At 46.9% G+C, this 23,646-nt stretch overlaps 1 protein-coding gene across 1 annotated transcript in view; it reads left to right on the plus strand.

Moving 5' to 3' along the window:
* IL6R (interleukin 6 receptor) overlaps positions 1 to 23,646 on the plus strand; it is a 30,816-nt gene that overhangs the window by 1,728 nt on the left and 5,442 nt on the right. Inside the window, exons 2-7 of the mRNA XM_079958194.1 lie at positions 11,477 to 11,731; positions 13,482 to 13,605; positions 15,829 to 16,004; positions 18,300 to 18,460; positions 19,243 to 19,390; positions 22,213 to 22,256. Coding sequence (XP_079814320.1) covers positions 11,477 to 11,731; positions 13,482 to 13,605; positions 15,829 to 16,004; positions 18,300 to 18,460; positions 19,243 to 19,390; positions 22,213 to 22,256 — 908 coding nt within the window. The remainder of the gene's footprint in view (positions 1 to 11,476; positions 11,732 to 13,481; positions 13,606 to 15,828; positions 16,005 to 18,299; positions 18,461 to 19,242; positions 19,391 to 22,212; positions 22,257 to 23,646) is intronic.

Genomic DNA, 23,646 nt, shown 5'->3' on the forward strand with positions numbered 1-23,646 from the left:
AGACTACACACCTCTGAGTTTTCGGTCTGTGAGAATAGGCTGGAGGGGAGAAGTGGTTTGAGATTCTTGAATGATCGCTCCGCCGGCTCCGAATGGTGGTTGCAGCAGGATAGAGGAAGATAAGGGCTATCTTATCTGTGGTTGCGGGCGCACCAAATATCGAAACCACATAGCATCCCCTGCAGAACCCCGGGAACCGTAGATTGCCTCTGATAATCCTACAATTCCCAGCGCCTTAAAACTACAGTTCTCCAGATTCTTTTCTTGGGGGAGATGTGTGTTGTACGCCGCCTTGCCTGCCTTATCTAAAGAACAATGAAACTACATTAAGGACAGACGGAAGCTGGTGGCTCTCAGGACAATTTGTTGCAGAACCAGCAACGGGTTTCTGACTCCTAAGCCGTTCAGACAGCTGAACAACTTTCTCCAGCACTAATTACATTTGCCAGTTTAACTGACTCATCCATATTCCAGTCGTCAATGGAAAGTGACCTTCTCTGCTTCCAGAGATGACATGTGTTCAGACCTGCTGCACTTGAGAATTATTTATTATTATATTGATATGAACCATTTTTTAAAAAATGATCAAATCATAGGTCCATCTCTCTCTGTCTACATTGATTGGCAGCAGAGGTCTTTCCCTAGTCTTACCTGGAGGTGTCAGGATTCGAACCTGATACCTCCTGCATGCAAACCAGATCTTTTAAGTTCTGAAGAAAGAAAACCAACAGCAGGAAGAAGGCAGGAGGCTCGATTTAGAAACCTTTAAAAAAAAAATCTTTCTGTGTGGCTCCTCTTCCTCCTAAGTTGATAACGAAACCGCAGTTGCGTTGTATTTCTGTAGCTAATATGCCATTCGGTATGCCAGGATCAAGCCCCAAATCATACTGTGAAAACCGTGCAGCTTCTGCTGCTGTTATATTTATTCACATCCTTCCCAGTCCCCGGGACTCAAGGCCGCTTACACAAATTAAAAACAACAGGGATAAAAACATGTAGAAGAGGTTCGTTTAAAAAGAATTAAGCCGTAACAGAATTAAAACGAAATAAAACAAAATCTATTAAAATAAGAAGAGGTGTCCAAACAGTTCAGAAACCTTTTTCTTTTTTTTTAAAAAAGGCCTTTGCTTTAAAAGAAGGCCAGCATTGGTAATAGCAGGGGATGATGGGAGTCGTAGTTTAGGCACATCTGGAGGGCCAGAGCCTCCCCTGTGTTGTTTGATATTGATCATCATAGAATCATAAAGTTGGAAGAGACACTGAGGGTCACCTAGTTCAACCCCCTGCAAGGCAGTTGTCCCTTACACAGATTGAACCTGCAACCTTGGCATTATCCGCACCACTCTCTAGCCAACTGAGCTATCCAGCACATTCACGAGCCCTAGTGGAATAAGGGACGCGGGTGGCGCTGTGGGTTAAACCACAGAGCCTAGGGCCTGCTGATCAGAAGGTCGGCGGTTCGAATCCCCACAACGGGCTGAGCTCCCATTGCTTGATCCCTGCTCCTGCCAACCTAGCAGTTCAAAAACACGTCAAAGTGCAAGTAGATAAATAGGTAGGAAGGTAAATGGCGTTTCCGTGCGCTGCTCTGGTTCGCCAGAAGCGGCTTAGTCATGCTGGCCACATGACCCAGAAGCTGTACGCCAGCTCCCTTGGCCAGTAAAGCAAGATGAGCACCGCAACCCCAGAGTCGGTCACGACTGGACCTAATGGTCAGGGGTCCCTTTACCCTTTACCTTTAGTGGCATAAAACAGCATTTGCTTGCTGGCAGGCAGACAGCAAGGAGGGAACCAGTCTAGCTTCCCGAGGAAAACTGAGTTCCACAGTTTGGGGGCAGCCACTGAGAAGGCCCTGCCCTACGTCCCCACCATTTGGGACTGTGTGGCTGATGGAACTGAGAGAAGGGCCTTTCCTGAAGATCTCAGAGCCCTGGCAGGTCTGTATGAGAGGATAAGGTCTTTCAGATAGTCTGGGCCTAAGCCTGGTTGTGGGCACCATGTCCCTCCTCCCTAAATCCATGCGATGAAAGCTCCCGGATTAGCAGAGCGCCGTGATCTTTCCGTGGCCGAGTACCGATTGTTCTTGGCAGAGGACCAGGAAGGGCCAAGAGGCCAGCCCAGGGAGGTGAACGGACTGTTTGCTTTGGACTTGTTGACATTTCGTTGCGTCCTGGGTTTCGGCAACGCAGCAGGGAAAGGCAGAGGGGGTGCGGGCCGTGTTGCCCGCTCAGTGATAGATACACCCCCCATGACCTTTTCCCCAAGATGCTAATCACTCCCCCCCCCCCCGACAGCGCAGCCAGGTTCCCAAAAAGCAGATTAATTCGGCTTAGGAGCAACGGGAGGAGAGACTGCAAGAAAGGGCAAGGAACCCGCAGGCCTCCGACCGAGAGGAGAGGCCTGTCCGCACTATACATTTAAAGCAGTATCATACTGCTTTAAGCAGGCATGGTTCTCCACCACCACCACCACCCCCGGCCATCCCCGAAGAATCCTGAGAGCTGTCCTTTGGTTAAGGGAGTTGTTAGGAGGCTCCTTCCATTCCTTTCACAGAGCGGCAATTGAATGTTGGAAGGCTCAGGACAAATGGAAGTGCAACACATTGTTAAACTGTGGAACTCACCCCCCCAAGGAGGCTGGGACGGCCACCAACTTGGATGGTTTCAAAAAGGAAGATGAAGAACAGGTTCTGCTTACCAAACAATGATTCTCCAAAACGGTCCATAGATGATTGGTTGGTTGATTGATTGATTGATAGATTATCTATCTATCTATCTATCTATCTATCTATCTATCTATCTATCTGTCATCTATTGACCGTTTTGGGGAATCATTGTTTGGTAAGATAGATAGATAGATAGATAGATAGATAGATAGATAAAATAGAGGCATTTTATAACACTTGGACATATAGAATAACAGTTCCAAAAATGAAATAAAAAAATTCCTTCCAGCAGCACCTTAGAGACCAACTAAGTTTGTTATTGGTATAAGCTTTCGTGTGCATGCACATGAAAGCTCATACCAATAACAACTTAGTTGGGCTGTAAGGTACTACTGGAAGGAATTTTTTTATTTTGTTTCAACTACAGCAGACCAACACGGCTAACTACCTGTAACTATTTCCAAAAATAGTTGCATTGCAGTTGAAGACTGGGATAAATATCCCCGATTGAGAAGCTCTTTGAAAGAGGAAATTATGCCGTAGTTGGCGAAAAGACGATGGAGATGGCGTCTGTCTGATATGTGATGGAGGGTTTTCCAAGGGGTGGGTGCTGCTATGCTAAAGCCCCGACTTCTGTGTCGTAGGTGGAAAGTACCTCCTGATGAGATAGCCCTGATGAAGAGGCCCTCTTCGACAGAGCTTATTAACTGGTTGTCCTCCTGCCCTACAGACCTTCTCCGGTGCTAAAATGGCAGGGGGCAGGGGGCTGTTGTTAGTTCCTCCATTCTCAGAAGCTTGGGTAGTGGCAGCAGCCAAGTAATAATAATATTATAATAATTTATTATTTATACACCGCCCATCTGGCTGGGTTTCCCCAGCCACTCTGGGCGGCTTCCAACATAATATTAAAATACAATAACCTATTAAACATTAAAAGCTTCCCTAAACATGGCTGCCTTATATGTCTTCTAAAAGTCTGGTAGTTGTTTTTCTCTTTGACATCTGCTGGGAGGGTGTTCCACAGGGCAGGTGCCACCACCGAGAAGGCCCTCTGCCTGGTTCCCTGTAACTTGGCTTCTCACAATGAGGGAACCACCAGAAGGCCCTCGGCGCTGGACCTCAGTGCCTGGGCAGAATGATGGGGTGGAGACGCTCCTTCAGGTATACTGGACTGAGGCTGTTTAGGGCTTTAAAGGTCAGCACCAACACTTCGAATTGTGCTTGGAAACGTACTGGGAGCCAGTGTAGGTCTTTCAAGACCGGTGTTATGTGGTCTCGGCGGCCGCTCCCAGTCACCAGTCTAGCTGCCGCATTCTGAATTAGTTGTAGTTTCCAGGTCACCTTCAAAGGTAGCCCCACATAGAGCGCAATGCAGTAGTCTAAGCGGGAGATAACTAGAGCATGCCTTCTCTGCTGCAGTTGTGGAACTTTCTCCCCAGAGAGGCATGCCTGGCGCCTCCCGTTGCACAGCTTTTGGCAAACGCTGAAAATAAAAAACCTTCGTCCGGCCTTTGATACTTCAGATGTATGTTTTTAGGATCCAGGCTACTTCTGTCGTTTTAAGTTGTTTTAAACTGTTTTTTGGTGTTGCGTTTTAATTGTTGTAACCTGCCCTGAGATGATCATCATCAAAGTGAATGGGCCACATAGCAGGGTGACATCATTGCGTGATCCCTGATTGTCTGGGATCACCCGTGTGGCTAATCCAATTCTGAGCACAATTCAAAGTGTTGGTGCTGACCTTTAAAGCCCTAAACGGCCTTGGTCCAGAATACCTGAAGGAGCGTCTCCACCCCCATCGTTCTGCCCGGACACTGAAGTCCAGCGCTGAGGGCTTCTGGTGGCTCCCTCATTGTGAGAAGCCAAGTTACAGGGAACCAGGCAGAGGGCCTTCTCGGTGGTGGCACCCGCCCTGTGGAACGCCCTCCCACCAGATGTCAAAGAGAACAACAACTACCTGACATTTAGGAGACATCTGAAGGCAGACCTGTTCAGGGAAGTTTTTAATGTGTGACATTTTAATGTATTTTTAATCTTTGTTGGAAGCTGCCCAGAGTGGCTGGGTAGACCCAGCCAGATGGGCGGGGTACAAATAATAAATTATTATTATTATTAATCCAGGCCGCTCTTTCTCTCACATAACTGCCTTCAGTGATTCAGTCACATATGGCAACAACAACAACAACATTACACAATATTTCAGGTATCCTTGTTCCGAGCTTCATAGGGCTTTATCCGCCAAGACTGGCACCTACTGTAGAACTTACTTCAGTAGCTGATTGGCAGCTGCTGCAATTCTTCCAGCGATAGTCTGTTATTTGTTAATGGGCTGGGAAGTGTAGCTCTGTGCAGAGTAAACTTTGTTGTTGTTTAGTCATTTAGTCATGTCCGACTCTTCGTGACCCCCTGGACCAGAGCACGCCAGGCACTCCTGTCTTCCACTGCCTCCCACAGTTTGGTCAAACTCATGCTGGTAGCTTCGAGAACACTGTCCAACCATCTCGTCCTCTGTCGTCCCCTTCTCCTTGCGCCCTCCATCTTTCCCAACATCAGGGTCTTTTCCAGGGAGTCTTCTCTTCTCATGAGGTGGCCAAAGTATTGGAGTCTCAGCTTCGGGATCTGTCCGTCCAGTGAGCACTCAGGGCTGATTTCCTTCAGAATGGAGAGGTTTGAACTTCTTGCAGTCCATGGGACTCTCAAGAGTCTCCTCCAGCACTATAATCCAAAAGCATCAATTCTTCAGTGACCAGCCTTCTTTATGGTCCAGCTCTCACTTCCATACATCACTACAGGGAAAACCATAGCTTTAACTATACGGAGTAAAGTAAAGGTAAAGGGACCCCTGACCATTAGGTTCAGTCATGACCGACTCTGGGGTTGCAGCGCTCATCTCACTTTATCGGCCGAGGGAGCCGGCGTACAGCTTCCAGGTCATATGGCCAGCATGACTAAGCCGCTTCTGGCGAACCAGAGCAGCGCACGGAAACACCGTTTACCTTCCCGCCAGAGTGGTACCTATTTATCTACTTGCACTTTGACGTGTTTTCGAACTGCTAGGTGGGCAGGAGCAGGGACCGAGGAACGGGAGCTCACCCCGTCGTGGGGATTTGAACCGCCGACCTTCTGATTGGCAAGTTCTAGGCTCTGTGGTTTAACCCACAGCATCACCCGTGTCCCGTATACGGAGTATATGCAGAGTAAACTACATTTCCCAAAATCCCTTTGGGGGAGCTATGTGCATGAAATATGCTTGGACTGTATGCTGTGGATGAGGGTCTCTGATGTAACCTGGGTACCACGCATGCTAAGTGGTGGATTTCGCCACTGGAGGGGCCCCATAGAGCAAGGTGGGGGGTGTGCATTTCCCCGCACAGCGTGTCCTTTCCTGTTGCTAGGAAACCACTCCTGGAAAGGTGAAGGTAGCTTTTGTCAATATTTACTGGGTGGGCAAAGCAGTGCAGAGGTGACTGTGCCCCCCCTCCCCCCGACACACAAACAGGTTACCAACCAGCCAGAATGAATTAATCTGCCTGGCCTGTTTATGTAACTGTGTGGGAAAGTGGGGTTTGCAACAAAATGTTGCAGCATATCCTTCTGAGACATCTTCTGCTTCATGATGGCAGCTGCCTGCTAGCCGTGCCCCTTTCTCCAGCTTAGAAATAGGAAGAAGAGCTTGCAGGATCAGGCGAGCAGCCCATCCGAGGCCCGCGTCCTGTTCTCACGGTGGCCAACCTGATGTCTACAGATGTAAACAGGAAATGAGCGCAACAACACTTTTTCCACTCGGTTTTTTTTTAAATATAAATTTTTATTAGTTTTTTAACATACCATTTTCAACAGTAATTAAACATACTTTTACATCTTATTCAATTTTTTGACTTCCATCAGTCCTGTCTGAAAGTTTTCCAATCTAATCTCTTAGTATGCATTTCTTATCTTTTTTTTAATGATATTTATTAAAGTTTAACAATAAAAACATACACAAACAAAAAACAAAAAGAAACAAGTATAATTTCCATCCTTATTTTCTTAAACCTAATTTCCCCGACCTCCTCATACCTCCCCCTTCTGTATTCTAATTTCATTATCTACTCAGCAAATCCATTCCCTTACTTCCCATATTTTTTAATAATTCTATTCTTTTTGCATAATCAACACCCCTGAAAACCACGTAATTTTTAAACCCATGTCAATTCTAACCTTCTCTTATCTTCCCTATTACATTTCAATCTCATAACCAATATCTCTATCTTGTTCTACTTTGTAACACTTCGTATATTTCTCCTTACAAAACTTCTTGTAGTCCTACTAGTGCAATTTGTTGATTACAGTTGCTCTTCAAGTAATTCATATACTTCTTCCAATCTTCTGCAAATCACTGGTCCCGCAGGTTTCGAATCCTTCCTGTCATTTTGTCCAATTCTGCATAGTCCATTAATTTTGTCTGCCATTATTCTTTCGTCAGAATTTCTTCTTGCTTCCATTTCTGGGCTAACAATATTCTTGCTGCTGTTGTTGCATATAAGAACAATTTAATATTAATATTAATATCCTTTGCCTATTAATATCTTGCCTATTAATATCCTGGCCTATAGCACTTTTAACGCTGTACTGTTTTTAACACTTGATTGGGAGCTGCCCAGAGTGGCTGGGGAAACTCAGCCAGATGGGCGGGGTATAAATAATAAATTATTATTATATTATTATTATTTCCCCACTCGTGATTCCAAGGAACTGAGGTTCAGAGCCCTGATGGTTTGGACTTAATAAAGTCCCAATCAGTCCAGCATCTTTCTCTCATGGCGGCCAACCAGATGCCTCAATAGGAAACCTTCAAACAGGACCTGAGCACACTGGCAACTCTCCATCAGTGGCTCTTGTGGCAGAGAGTTCCATAGTTCAGCCAAGTGCTGTGAGCACTCATACCTTCTGCCTGCCCTGACTGTCCCAACCTTCAGCTTCGCTGAACGACCCTCCTGGGTTCTACTATTAGGGGGCAATGGTCTCTCTCCGTCCACTTTCACAACACCACACAGAATTTGATACATGTGGCGCTGTGGGTTAAACCACAGAGCCTAGGACTTGCTGATCAGAAGGTCGGTGGTTCGAATCCCCACAACAGGGTGAGCTCCCGTTGCTTGGTCCCTGCTCCTGCCAACCTAGCAATTCGAAAGCACATCAAAGTGCAAGTAGATAAATAGGTACCCGTCCGGCGGGAAGGTAAACGGCGTTTCCAAGCGCTGCTCTGGTTCGCCAGAAGCGGCTGAGTCATGCTGGCCACATGACCCGGAAGCTGTACGCTGGCTCCCTCGGCCAGTAAAGTGAGATGAGCACCACAACCCCAGAGTCGTCCACGACTGGACCTAATGGCTAGGGGTCCCTTTACCTTACTTTACTTTTTTTAAACTTTTATTATTTCTACAAAATGCAGGATGTGCTCTGTAAAGCTCAAATAATGTAGATCCAAATTGATATATAATGTTTTTAATGTTGTATTTTAAATGGTTGGGACCTGCCCTTGACCTTATGGGGAAAGGCAGGTTAATAATAATAATAATAATAATAATAATAATAATAATAATACAGTGGAGCCTCGGTTGTCAAACATAATCTGTTCCGGAAGATGGTTCGACTTCTGAAATGTTCAACAACCGAGGCACAATGGGCGGTCGGAAAATTCAAATGAGAAAATTGAGAAACGCACCTCGGAAGCCATGTGTTCAAAAACGGAAGCGATTACGTCTGGTTTCTTGTCGTTCGAAAACCGAAACATTCGGCTTCTGAGATGCTCGAAAACCAAAGTTCCACTGTACATTTGTACACATATGACATACTTAATCTCTTACTCTACCAACCATAACTACTTGCCATAATGCAAATACTTCATCATATTAAATATCTATTGTATTTTTTATATATTGTATTCTTAAATTTTATCTCTCTACCTGTCTCTTTCCTAAGATTCCGACATTCAAAGTTTTGGAATTTCTCGCATTGCTCTTCTCAGCAGTGAGAAAACCATGCTCCCTGCTGCTCCTTCTGACCTCCCGCCCCCCTGTCCTCCAAGCTTAGAAGCCTCCAAGCCCCACAACCCAGGAGTGGAGTTGTGGACCCCCAGACTTTTCCCTCTGGCCCTTGACACTGTCCCCAAGCCACAGCCCCTCTCCCCAAGCCTGGCCTCGCCTTGCCTGCTGAACATTTCCTTCCTGACTGGGATGGCATCCTTGAACTCTGATCGTGCCTCTGTCTTGCTTGGATGGAGGAACAGACAGAAGGGGACCTGCGAGGGAGGGTGTTGAAACTAATCTACTGTACAAAGGGGAAAATGTACATTTGCTGCTCCACAAACTTTCCCCTCTGGCCCTGAGCACTGCTGGCATGCGGCCCTTGGACGCTGGCTCAGAGGGGACTGAAAAAGATTCCCCACCAGGGGATTTCCTACATGTGGGAGTTGCTCCAGGGCCGCTTGATCGTTTTGTTCCCGCCCTCCCATATCGGTTATTTAATTTCTGATCTATCTATCTATCTATCTATCTATCTATCATCTATCATCATCTATCTATCATCTATCATCTATCAATCTATCTATCTTAATGTGTTGAAGTCAGCCTGGATAGCTCAGTTGGTTACAATGTGGTGCTGATAACACCAAGGTTGCAGGTTCATAGAATCATAGAGTCTTAGAGTTGGGACCCTGAGGGTCATCCAGTCTAACCCCCTGCAATGCTAAAGCATCCATGACTACTTCAATGCACTCTACGTGGGGCTACCTTTGAAGGTGACCCGGAAACTGCAATTAATCCAGGATGCGGCAGCTAGACTGGTGACTGGGAGCGGCCGCCGGGACCACATAACACCGGTCCTGAGAGATCTGCATTGGCTACCAGTACGTTTCCGAGCACAATTCAAAGTGTTGGAGCTGACCTTTAAAGCCCTAAACGACCTCGGTCCTGTATACCTGAAGGAGCATCTCCACCCCATTGTTCTGCCCGGACACTGAGATCCAGCGCCGAGGGCCTTCTGGTGTTTCCCTCACTGTGAGAAGTGAGGTTACAGGGAACCAGACAGAGGGCCTTCTCGGTAGTGGCACCTGCCCTGTGGAACGCCCTCCCTTCAGATGTGAAGGAAATAAGCAGCTATCCTATCTTTAAAAGACATCTGAAGGCAGCCCTGTTCAGGGAAGTTTTTAATATTTAATGCTGTACTGTTTTTAACATTTGATTGGGAGCTGCCCAGAGTGGCTGGGGAAACTCAGCCAGATGGGTGGGATATAAATAATAAGGAAGGAGAGTCCACCACCTCTTGTGGGAACCTGTTCCACTGCTGAACAGCTCTTGCTGTCAGAAAGTTTTTCCAAATGTTTAGTAGGAATCTCCTTTCTTGAAACTTGAAGCCAAGGGTTCGAGTCCTACCCTCCAAAGCAGGAGAAAACAAGCATGCTCCCTCCTCCATGGGACAGCCCTTGAGATATTTGAAGATGGCTCTCATATCTCCTCCCAGTCTCCACTTTCCAGGCTAAGCATACCCAGGTCCTTCAAGCGCTCCTCATAAGGCTTAGTTTCCAGACCCTTGATCATCTTGGTTGCCCTCCTCTGCGCACCTTCCAGCTTGTCAACATCCATCTTAAATTGTAGTGCCCAGAATTGGACTCAGGACTCCAGGTCTGACCAAGGCAGAATAGAGTGGCATTATGACTTCCCTTGATCTGGACACTCAACTTCTGTTGGTGCAGCCTAGAATAGCATTAGCCTTTTTTGGGGCTGCTGCATCACACTGTTGACTCATGCTAAGCTTGTGGTCCACCAAGAACCCAAGATCCTTTTCACATTTATGGCTAGTAATCCAGGTGTTTCCCCATCCTATATAAATAGCAACACCCTAGTAGTGGTCCCGGGCCCTAAGGAAGTTAGATTGTCTTCAACCAGAGCCAGGGCCTTTTCAACACTGGCTCCGGCCTGGTGGAACGCTCTGCCTCATGAGACCAGGGCCCTGCAGGATCTGATTTCTTTCCGCAGGGCCTGTAAAACAGAGTTGTTCCGCCTGGCCTTTGGCTTGGAGCCAATTTGATTTGCTTCCCCTCTTTCTTTTCCCTTTTCCCTTTCTCCTCCTGTGATGAGGCTGCATTTTAATATTTTAATGTTGTATTTTAATCTTGTTTTTAAGTTGTATTCATTCAACTTGTTTTTATTATTGCTTGTTAGTCGCCCTGAGCCCGGCCTTGGCTGGGGAGGGCGGGGTATAAATAATAATAATAATAATTATTATTATTATTATTATTATTATTATTTGTGCACATGGTTCTTCCTAAGTGCAGAACCTGACATTTGTCCCTATGGAAATTCATTTTGCTAGCTTGCGCCCAGTTCTCCATCGCTGTGTGGGACGGCTGCATATTCACGAATTAGACCATCCTCAGGGTCCCTTCTAGCCCTACAATTCTATGATTTCTGTATACAGTGGACGCTCGGGTTGAGAACGTGATCCATGAGGGATGCACGTTCGCAGCCCGCAGCATTTGCAACCCACAGCAGTGCGTCTGCGCATGCACGGCTTGCGATTCGGCACTTCTGCACATGCGCAAAGTGCGACTTAGCGCTTCTGCATGTGCGCGGCCGCTGAAACCCAGAAGTAACCCGTTCCAGTACTTCCGGGTTTCGACGGCCCGTAACCTGAAAAGACGCAACTTGAAGCGTCTGTAACCCAAGATATGACACTATTTGGTTCAGCTCAGGGAAGAGAGGATAAACGACTCTGGGGAAATAACCTGACGACCATTTTTCTCTCTTCTTTCCTCATTATTTCCGCCCCCAGCTGTGTCTCCCAATACGATTCTGGTTCAGCCCGGGATGAACGTTACCCTGCCCTGCCTGGAGGGGGAGCTAGAGAACATCACTCAGGTGCACTGGATGTTCAATGGAAGGAACCTGAGCGCATCCACCGGCACCCAGCCGGTGATCCCCGGACCCAGCCTCTTCCTGCCGTCGGTATATTTCAGTGACTCCGGCCGCTACGCTTGCTACACCGACAGCCGCCGCCTCCTTTGCTCCCTGCGTCTGATGGTAGAAGGTGAGGGAGATGCTTCGAGAGGGTTAGGGCCCTTTCTGCTCAGCTGCACCTCTGCCTGGGTTTTGTTGTCACCCGGTTGGGTCATTTACTGCCCTCCCTCTTCCTTGGAATTGATTTCCCAGGGCCTGAGCCAGGGCAGGGGAATCTCAGGCCCAATGTAGCCCCCTAGGCCTCTCCACCTGGCCCTCGGGATTCCTCGTGGCCCTCGTGGCCACGCCCCCTCTCACCGGGACACGCCCCCTCCTCCGTCTCCCATTGCACCCTCCTCGGGCAACGGTATAATCACTTTTTATTCGTGTTCTGTTCTGTTCTGTTCACCTGGGAAGGATGGGAAATGCTTCCTGGTGTGGCTCGGATGTTTTAGGGGATATACGATTTGTTAACTAATAATAATGATAATGATAAATAGTGCGACATAACAAAGAGAAATAAAATAAGAACCAGACATTTAAACCGTAAAACGCCACAGCCTGGAAAGAGAATTACAAAGATACAGCATAGCTCCAAAGGGATAAGAAAGTTTTTGTGTTTTTGTGTGTGTGTGTGTGTGTGTGTGTGTGTAATTTACAGGTAAATTGCAAACAGATAGAAACATTGGGAGGATTATTGGAATAACCTGCAGTTTCATAAGAGAAGATAATTTAATTCAAAGTAGGTAATTAAATGAGCAAATTAAATGAATTTGGATATGCAGAAGATATTAAAAAAAATAAATTTAAGGAACTCCAGAAAGAGGGGGAAGGAAGTCAAACATTGTAATGTTAAAATGATTGTAAAATTAATGAAATGTATAAATTTGAAAATGTATAAATAAAAGCTTTTTTTTAAAAAAGCATGGACTCTTCCAAAGATTCCATTTCCATATAATAAATATATATTATATTATATATAAACAAATAAGAAAATATGTATTATGCTTTTATATTTGTCCAGAGTGGCTGGGGCAACCCAGTTGGATGGGCAGGGTATTATTATTATTATTATTATTAATAATAATAAAAGTGTTCTCTACCTGTGAGTTTCATCATTATAGAGAATAATAATAATAATAAATTTTATTTATATCCCGCCCTCCCCAGCCAAAGCCGGGCTCAGGGCGGCTAACAACAATAAAACAGTACAAAAGTACAGCACAAACAACACTCTAAAATCATTCATTATAAAGCTTCTATATAGACAAATTGGGACCCCAGCTGCAGAAGCTGAGGCTGCTGAACACATTCTTGGGCTGGGGTATTATAGAATCATAAAATTGCAGAATCGAAAGGGACCCTGAGGGTTATCTAGACCCACCCCGTGCGACTAAAGCATCCATGACGGGTGGCCATCCAACATCTGCTTAAAAAATCTCTGATGAAGGAGAATCTGCAGCCGTTTTTGACTGTTTTTTTTTTCCTTTTATTGATACACTTTATTCCATGTCTTTATCTTGGATCTTACTGTAATTCATGTGCAAATTGTTGGGTTGCACACTTTTTGATGGTTGGTTTGTTCTTTAGGAATGCTTTTGTAATTTTGTAAAAATAAAAAATAAATCCCATAGGGTAAGCAGCCTTGCGCATGGTTTTAGCTTTGAGAAGGTGGCGCATGCAAGTGAAATGAGGAACGAAACAAGCCAGACCTTTGCATATACAGAGGGAATCCAGTGAACTTTGTTAAACTGAACTAACTAGCCAGCACTGGAGTTGCTGAGCATATGCGGAAGGCTGCGTATCCTGCCCCCATGTAACAGTCTCTTCCCCCTTTTCAGAACCGCCAGAGGCGCCAAACTTCACCTGCTTCCGAAAGAGCTTAGCCAAGGACATTTTCTGCGAGTGGAAGACGCCTCGTGGGGTGTCCACTCACACCAAAGCCAGGATGTGGGTGCAGAAAAAGTGAGTGGAGGCTGGGGAAACATTTAAACCATGGGAGCGGATATGATATGAGGGATGTCGGGGTTGTTGGGTTAGCAATGGGCAACCCTGTCATTCCCACCCCCACCCGGATCTTGAGTTCGCTTTTCTATATTTCCACATCAGTTTGCGCTGATAAAGTAAATCCTGATGGGAATTCTTCTGTATTCCAATGCTAATTTACCCTACTAGAGAGACTGTGTGACGTTAACATATGAGAGTGCTGGAGGTGAAATAGTTAAACAGGTTACCCAATCAGAACCCAGGGGGTGGAGTCAGAGGGACTATAAAACCAGCTCTGGGAGGGGCGAAGGGGAGAGTTCGTTGGGAGTTGGGTGGCTGGTTGGAGTGGGAGTGGGAGTGAATTGGGATAGAGTCTGGGGGTAGGTTGAGTTAGTGTAGCGAAATAAGCTGAGTCAGGAACAGTTAGGGGCTAGGAAGACAAGCAAATATCTGAGAGGTGGTTTAGTGAGTAAGAGCAAATATCGGAAGTTATAGGTCTGGATAGGCACCCCATGATTGTAATTGACCGATACCGTTTATGAAACCACACACTTGTTAAACTGCAATAAATAAACAGAAGTTTATGTTCCATTTTAACCCTGACTGGACTCAGTATTGTACTAGGTAGGGCCTGGGTGGTGGCAGCGAGAAATAAAGTGGTGGCACAGGGATCAATAGACGGTGAAACATCCGGAGACCCTGTGTGATTGCCACAGACTGCCTTATCTATCACCTAGAAGTTAGAATCATGGAATTTGTTAAAAGAAAAAACTTCTTCTTTTTCCTTATGGGGTATCCAATTGAACCCACAACCCTGAAATTAAAAGTCTCATGCCCTACTGACTAAGTTATTGATCGCTGTGAATCTTCAGGGAAGGAGAGTCAGAACATTTTTGTTCTGTTAGGCTTTCCCTGCTAGATCAACAGGTCTTGAATCACAAGGGCTGTTTATTAGGGTCTCCGTCTTGTTTTAAATGTATCAGTTTGAAATGCATCAGTTGTTTTGTGCTTTTAACTATTTTTAATTTATCTGATGTGTGAATCGCCTTGAGACGGTAGCTTAGAAGGCGATAAATATGCACACTATAGTAAAATTACACAGTATGTAATTTTCCTTAATAGGCACATTTTATTTTTGAGCGCACAAAGGAATGGTACAATTATGCATGACGATTTCGCCAGTGTGCGCATTTCTTACCCATGCCTTATTGAAGTACAGTATATGTGGTTTTTTTGTTCCCGTTGCAAAATTTGGAGAAGAGCAAGTTTCAAAAGCATGGCTGTGTTTCAATTGGCACATTGTTTTGGGAAGTGCAGATTAGGTGGGTCTGCTGTTAAGTGCAAGATGAATAGAAAACACACACACACACACATGTTCTTTAAATGCACAGTGCATACCAGCCTTGATCCATGCCAGCTATGCTCGATTGCTGTGAGATCCAATGTCTTCTCTTCCTCTGGCTGAGCATTCCATGTTCTTTTGTTGTAAATAAAAAATGCCCTTTTCCCTTATGGGATATCCAAGAGCCCATATAGAGTCCTTACATGGGTTCCCTATTGGTAGGAGAAAATAACAGAGACCAACCAGAGAATATTGAGAAGCAAAGCAGTTAGTAAGCTTGATCTTTACTGATCTGTTGCAACAGGGTGCTCCCCTCATCCGCAGGAGAGAGGAGGGACCCAGAAAAATGCTGTGCAAGGCCTTATAAAGACTTTTGAAATTGCCACCTTGTAGATCAAGACCACCCCCAGAAACATCATACATACATCACAGAAGGGGTGCAACCTAAGACCACCCCTCAGATACATCACACCTACATCACAGAAAAGGCGGTCTAAAACAGAAATTTCAATATTGTTTTCTCCTGTTGTTGTTTATCTCCTGTCTGGCAGGTTACTTGATTGGATACCCTGGGGAGCCTGGCCAGTCTTTTGTAGTGATAAATACTTAGTTCCTGGGCCAGGTCACAGGCTCACACCCTATTCAAACACAGACATACCCTTAAGACAGGATTTGTGAAGGAAAAGACAATGGGGAGGCTTTTCCACTTTGACCATGCATAGAAAACATTTGCTCAGTTTAGGAATCAAAATGGCCTCAGGTCGGTCTTCCTGTGCTGATCTATGTACATGCAGTTATGAACATTGCCATATATCTAAGACCTCAAAATTCCTATCACACTTTCCCCCCATGTCCCCTAGTTTCGTCGGGGTGAACCGTGTCGAGCAGCCCTGCCGCTATTACACCAAGTCCCGGAAGTTCTCTTGCCGCATCGAAGGAATCGCTGACGACGTGCACATCCTGAAGGTGTCCGTCTGCATCTTCAACCTGGCGGGAGCCCTGAGCAGCCACAGTTTCATCAGCACCGAAAATCTGTGTGAGTAGCAGCACCTTTACTCTGAATCGGGGCCAGTACGGCATGCGTCAGGGCGCATGTTGTGCATAGCTGTCAACTTACAGATTTGAAAATAAGGGACCAGCAGCCAAAATAAGGGATTTTAGTCAACCAGCAGCCAAACGAAGCGGTGGTTCCCACAGCGCAGCAACCCGGCAAAGGGGATGCAGCAAGGAAAACCACCGTCACCTCTTCGCTGGGAAGCGCTGAGCAAAGGCGAGTCCCCAGGCAACACAGCATTTGATGGGCACAAGGCATGCAAGCTCCACCCCCCAGTCGTTCTTAGACTTCTTATTGGGTGAGCAACGCAGCCAAGCAACACAGTTGGAGCCTCCCTCCTCCCTGGCCGGCAGGGAGGGAGGGAGAGGAGCTGCTTCCTTTGAAACCTGGGAAATTTAAGGGACATCATCAGTAAGGGACAGCAGCGGGACATGGCGCTGGGATAAGGGACTTTCCTGCCAAATAAGGGACGGTTGACAGCTATGATGTTGTGCTGGAGCTAGAGTGAATCTGCCCGCCCCCGACTCTCCTCCCTGCACATTTTTGCTGCTTGCAAATTCTCCCAAATATTCCTGGACACGTGAGACTCTTAATCTCAGGGCTGTGCTTTCGAGCCCCGCATGGGGCAAAAATTGGTGCTTTCCAACTCCACCAATTCCATAATTCTATAAAGTGTAGAATCAGGACTGGGGGAGCATCAGTCTGCGGCCCCCAGACCTCTCCATTTGGCCCCCGGAATCCTTCCCGAGCCCCTGGACATTCCCCTCATGTGCCGTGAATGGTTTAACACGGCTGGGAAGCAACCGTGAACTCTTATCATCTTCCTTCCCGGGATGGTCGACAGAGAGAGGTTTTTCTCACTCTCTCATAACATCTGAATTTGTGAGCATCTAATGAAGCTGAGGGATGCAGGTGGCACTGTGGGTTAAACCACAGAGCCTAGGGCTTGCCAATCAGAAGGTCGGCAGTTCGAATCCCCGCGACAGGGTGAGCTCCTATTGCTCGGTCCCTGGTCCTGCCCACCTAGCAGTACGAAAGCACATCAAGTTAAAGTAGATAAATAGGTACCACTCTGGTGGGAAGGTAAATGACATTTCCATGCACTGCCCTGGTTCACCAGAAGCAGCTTAGTCATGCTGGCCACATGACCCGGAAGCTGTATACCGGCTCCATCGGCCAATAAAGCGAGATGAGCGCCGCAACCCCAGAGTCGTCCGTGACCGGACCTAACGGTCAGAGGTCCCTTTACCTTTTTAATGAAGCTGAAGGTTGGGAGATTCGGGAAAGGTTTTGTTTTTATTTTAAATGAGAAGTTTATTTAAACAACAAGACGCTTTACTTGAAGGGAAAACTATCCAAGATCAAATTTTTGTTTAGAGTAATTTACCCCTACTTAAAGACAGATTGCTCTGCATGTAACAGCTATGTACAAAAAAGTTATAAAACCGTCCTTGTTTGTACAACGATAAAAGAAAAACATTGAAATTATCCAATCAAATAAGGTATGCAAGGTTTTTGCTTTTCAACAATGAGAGCAAAATAACTTACTGGAATACAAAGATAAAAGTTAGAGGAGCATGCCATGGAGGAATGGGGCATTTTCACAGACCAGTTTGTTTTTACCACCCCATCTTCATATGATGTTGATCAAAACATACCATTGGCCATTTAGTTAAAAAAATATATGCATGTCTGTGCACATACACCAGTTATGTTATGTACAATAGAAGGAATGGGAAAAGAAATCAAAGACAGAAAGCTATGCTGCAGTAGTCAAGATGTGGCTGAACCAAGTCTCGTTTTTCTAATTGTGAATGTGTTGTCTGTGGGAAAGGGAGTTTGGTTCTCTTTTGATACTCCGGTCCAGCATGAATCCAGCACAAATGCTCCAATATTGCATCGATGACATGTTGCAGAAAACAGTCGAGAAAGAGAGAGGGAGAGAGAGAGGGACTTTCCTTTCTCCTTTTTTAAACCTGATTATCATCATCAATCTTTATTACGGTCCAGAGACCCAACAAATCATTACAAAGCAATATACAATTCATACAGCCTACCTCCAGGTTAAACAAGCATTTTGTTCAGAATATAGGGATTATTTGTTCTTGCAACCACCAAGAAAAACTTTGCTACTGCTAATGTTCTAGCATTTGTCCGGTCTTCCAATAGGAACCTGACATAGTGAGCCTCTGATTTTCCTGGGAAAGGTACCAGCAAGGGTAATATCAGTTTTTTAAAACCTTTCTGGCTGATCTCCCCCGCCCCCCCCCCCCACAGTGAAGCCAGACCCACCAATCGACGTGGAGGTGAGGAACGTGGAGCTGCACCCCCGCAAACTGTTTGTGACCTGGCGCAAACCTCCCTCTTGGGGCTCCTCCTTCTTCCGCCTGCAGTTCGAGATCCGCTACCGGGTGGAAGCCTCAACAGCATACAACAAGGTCTGGCCTTACAAGTTGCAATGCTCGATTTCGGGACGCAGAAATAATGGGCGTCCCCACCTTATTTCCTGTCTGCCTCTTGGCTGCATCTTTCACTAGACCAGAGGCGGGGAAACCTGTAGTCCGCTGGGCGTTGTTGGGACTACAGTTCCCATCATCCCCAGCCAGCATGGCCAATGATCAGGGTGATTGGATTTGTAGTCCAGCGACATCTGGAGGGTTCGCAGGCTCCCCATCCCTGTCCTGGACACATATCCCAACCAATCAGGGAACACATATTTAATGCACTTTAATGGAGCGATGCTGGGGAACCTGTGGCCCTTCAGATGCTGTCAGACTACAACTCCCATCAGCCCCAGCCAACCAGGCCACTGGTTAGAGATGATGGGAGTTGTGGCAACTGGAAGGCCACAGGTTCTCCACTAGGCTGTGCTGATTTGCAGTGGCAAATCCCCAGGGTTTGAAGAACCATCTGCAGCTCTCCCTCGAGATGCTTGGGCCTGTTGCATGCAGCACATCTGCTGTACAACTGAGCTCTGGTCCTTCCCCTACATACACCAAGTTTCCAGTCCTCATATTGAAGATCTGGCTTTCGCAGGAAGCTGCCTGATACCGGGTCCACCTAGCTCAGCATTGCCTGCACGGACTGGCAGCAGCTCTCCAGGGTTTCAGGAAAGACGTCTTTCACAGACTCACCTGGCGGTGCTGCCGCAGATTAAATCTGGGACCTTTTGCATGCCAGGCCACTGAGCTGTGCCCCTTTCCCTTTCACTCGGCTACAGATTCACCTTCAGGATGAATACACTTCCTACACCATCTCTGACGTGATGCCAGGTGTCCGCCATGTCATCCAGGTGCGGGCCCGGGAAGAATTCAACCAAGGAATCTGGAGCGAATGGAGCCGGGAGAGCTTTGGAGTGCCCTGGACAGGTTGGCAGTGCCCTTTCCGTTGCCCCTCCCGTGCCCTTCCTTATATGGAATGTTGTGGATAGTAGGAAAGGATATACAGTCATACTTCATGTTACGTTTGCTTCAGGTTGCATCCTGCGGCGACCCAGAAGTACGGGAAAGGTTACTTCTGGGTTTCACCGCTCGCACATGCGCAGACGCGCAAAACGACACCACGCGCATGCGCACAAGCGGCGAATCGCCACCCGCACGTGCACAGACGCAGGTTGTGTTCTTTTCAGGTTGCGAACAGGCCTTCGGAACAGATCCTGTTCGCAACCAGAGATACCACTGTATTGATTATTTGTTTTTCCTCACTCACGCTAGTGAGCTGGTAGCAGAATATACCCCCCTGTATATTGCAGTAAAGTAGTTGGTGGATTCGTTTGAATCTCTTGAGTTAAGCAATCCGGTCTGGCTTGTCCAGATTGGATTTGTTCCTGGTAAATCCCCTTTGTTCCCTCTTAAAAGAATAAAGACGCAACAGTCTTCTATTAAGAAAAACAGGAAGTTTACTTACATTCAGTTCACAGTATGATCCTGAAGGCAGGCTTTAGCTTGTAGTTGCAGAAGAGAGTGTGGGTTCATCCCGATACGATGCGATATCTTTATTGTCATTGTCCCATACAGTACAATGAAATTGAAAAATCTACATAAGACATTCAAAACCCCCTAAAAACTCTGAAACCCCATTTTAAAATACAATATACTATAAAGGTAAAGGGACCCCTGACCATTAGGTCCAGTTGTGGCCGACTCTGGGGTTGCGGCGCTCATCTTGCTTTACTGGCTGAGGGAGCCAGCGTACAGCTTCCGGGTCATGTGGCCAGCATGACTAAGCCACTTCTGGCGAACCAGAGCAGCGCACGGAAACGCTGTTTACCTTCCCGCCAGAGCAGTACCTATTTATCTACTTGCACTGGCGTGCTTTTGAACTGCTAAGTGGGCAGGAGCAGGGACCGAGCAACAGGAGCTCACCCCGTCGCGGGGATTCGAACCGCCGACCTTCTGATTGGCAAGTCTTAGGCTCTGTGGTTTAACCCACAGCGCCACTCGTGTCCCCACAATATACTATAGTAAAGGTAAAGGTACCCCTGCCCGTATGGGCCAGTCTTGACAGACTCTGGGGTTGTGCGCCCATCTCACTTAAGAGGCCAGGGGCCAGCGCTGTCCGGAGACACTTCCGGGTCACGTGGCCAGCGTGACATCGCTGCTCTGGCAAGCCAGAGCCGCACACGGAAACGCCGTTTACCTTCCCGCTGGTAAGCGGTCCCTATTTATCTACTTGCACCCAGAGGTGCTTTCGAACTGCTAGGTTGGCAGGCACTGGGACCGAGCAGCGGGAGCGCACCCCGCCGCAGGGATTCGAACCGCCGACCTTTCAATCGGCAAGCCCTAGGCGCTGTGGCTTTAACCCACAGCGCCACCTGCGTCCACAATATACTATAGAGACTCCTTATACTGCGTTTAGAACCAGAATTGCATTTGGGTAGAAACTGTTTCTCAAGTGGCTAGTCCCGGTCTTTATAACCCTGTACCTTCTTCCAGAAGGCAGAAGCTGAAAAAGATAATTTCCGGGGTGCGCACTATCCTGCGCTATCTCTGCAGCTTTCTTATGGCACCTGACAGCATAGATTTGATCTAAGGTGGGAAGAGTGCACCCAATTATTCTCTCTGCAGTCTTTACAACCCTGGACTGCATTGTTTTTTCCCCGGCCATGCAGCTCCCAAACCACACACACAGACCATAAGTTAATGCACTCTCCACCGTACAATGGAAAAATGCCATTAACCATATGGTATTGAGCCCATGTGCTGCTGGCTGAGAGCTAGCAGACAGCAAAAACAACAAGACGGAACGAGGCGGAAAGGCGAAAGGAGAAGGGAAGATGGCTGCATGACTAGGCCTTTATAGGGTCTCCCAGGGTCATGTCCATCTACCTGGTCACACGCAGGGTGTGGCAGGAAGTCCTCCTGGCTGGAGTAACATCCCCCTGTGTGTCCACTCTGGGCAAACAGGAAATGTTGTACTTGACCGCTTTCTGTGATGTTGCATGCCACAAGGGCCGCCATTTTGCAACCTGCCAAGGAGCAAAATGAGGGGTTAGCTAGGTCAGAGCTGGCTCAGCTGTAGCCTCCTAACAGTTCTCTAACTCAGCCGCAGAACATCAGCTTTGCATGCCAAAGCCCCAAAGAGCCACTGCGGGTCAGTGTAGAAAATACTAAGCTAGAAGAAACAATGGTCTAATGGAAGTTGGAGTCTGTTTGGAGGGTCACGGGCTCCCCTTCCCTGCTTGACGCCTCTGTAAGTGCATTTAACATGTGAATCCCTGATTGGTTGGGACATGCACCTAGGACAGGGCTGGGGAACCTGCGGCCCTCCAGATATTGTCCATCATCCCCGAAGCATTGGCCGTTCTGGCAGGCTGTTCTGGTGGGAGTTGGAGTCCAAGGGTATCTAGGGGGGGCGCGCACAGGTTCCCCATTTTGCCTTTTGGCACGAAAACCACCCGACCCCTAATATCAGTTGTGTGGAAGCTGGCTGTAGTTCCTGAGGAGTTGAGGGAAATGTATTTTGGACCTGCAAAGTGGTACTTTTGTAAAATATATATTTATATGGGGTGGGCAGAACACATACACAAGCCTGAGTCACTGATGCCTAGCCTCTGAGGAGATGGACATGTGGGTCTAGCTTCAAGATAGATTTTTGTCCACAGCCCAACAAAGCATCTCTCTCTCTCTCTGTGCCTCGCCCCCAGATATATTTTTTATTCAATCCCTTCTTTTTCTCCTTGCCATTTCAGAAACCAAGGACCGCGACTCAGAAACCACGCTGGTCCCCTCAGAGGTAAGTAATTCCCACGAGAAGCAGGGCCTTTTGGGTTGTGGCTCCAGAGCGCTGGAACGCCCTCCCTGCAAGCGGTCCATATATACCCCGCTCCAGTCTCTGATGTAGTTTCAAAAACAACCAAAGAGTTCCTGCACTTCCACTGTCTGTTGGGGGCAGCTCATAAAATCCTAACATTAGAGGGAGGGGACTTATAGATCACTTACTATCAATGTGTTTTCCCTAAATTTCAACCCAAATCTACCCGCCTGTCACTGAAGTTCAGGTGTGGCCCTCCAGATGTGGGTGGACCAGGAGCTCTCACCACCCCCAGTCAGCGGAGTCGGGGGTGGGTGGAGAATGGATAATCTGTTCATTTTGGTTTCTCGATTTTCCAAAGTTAGGCCCTATAGCAGTACCACGCCACTTGAAGCGGTTATGGCTTCCACCCAAAGAATTCTGGGAGCTGTAGTTCATTAGGGGTGCAGAGAGTTGTTAGGAAACCCACACATTATTCCCCTTCTAGGGCTACAATTTATTTTATTTATTCTATATCCCACCTTTTCCTCAAAGGAGCTCAAGGGGGCCTACTGACCCAATGTCTCCCAGTGAGCTTCATAGCCAAGGGGCAGGATTTGAACCCTCCCAGGTCCTAGTCTGACCCTGCTTCCACTACCACCCCACTGGCTCTAAACAGGCTTTCCCAGTTGGATGAATGGGTCTTGGCCACAAGACCCATTCCGCTTGTTAGATTTTTGGTGCTGTTTTAAATATCTTGGCTGTTTTCGTGTTTTTAACTCTTTCTTATTTTCTTATGTGCAAATCTCCTTGAGATGGAGCTTTAGAAGGTGGTGAATAATAATAATAATAATAATAATAATAATAATAATAATAATAATAATAATAATGCAACCAGAACCCAATCCTCTTCATGAAGACACCCTTCTGACTGTAATAAACAAAAATCTGGCCAGGCTCCCCAGGGTATCCAATCAAGTGACCATTAACAGGTAATCTGCCAGACAGGAGATAAACAGTGCACTCAGATTTTTGTTGTAGACCGCCCTCTCTGTGATGTAGGTATGATGTATCTGGGGGGTGATCTTGAGCTACACCCCTTCTGTGATGTATGTATGATGTTTCTGGGAGTGGTCTTGGACTCCAGGGCGGGCAATTTAAAATGTCTATATAAGGGCTGGCACGCCTTTGTTCGGGGTCCTCCTCCTTTCCTGTGTTTGAGGGGAGCACCTTGTTGCAACAGATCAATAAAGATCAGGCTTACGAGCTGCTTTACTTCTCAATATTCTCTGGTTGGCCTCTGTTATTTTCTCCGACCGATGGAGAACCTACAAAGGACTCTATAAGGGCTCTTGTGCCCCCCATAAGGGAATAAGGGCAGATTTTTGTTTAT

The sequence above is a fragment of the Podarcis cretensis genome (assembly GCF_951804945.1).
Source record: "Podarcis cretensis genome assembly, chromosome: 16".
NCBI classification, from domain to species: domain Eukaryota; kingdom Metazoa; phylum Chordata; class Lepidosauria; order Squamata; family Lacertidae; genus Podarcis; species Podarcis cretensis.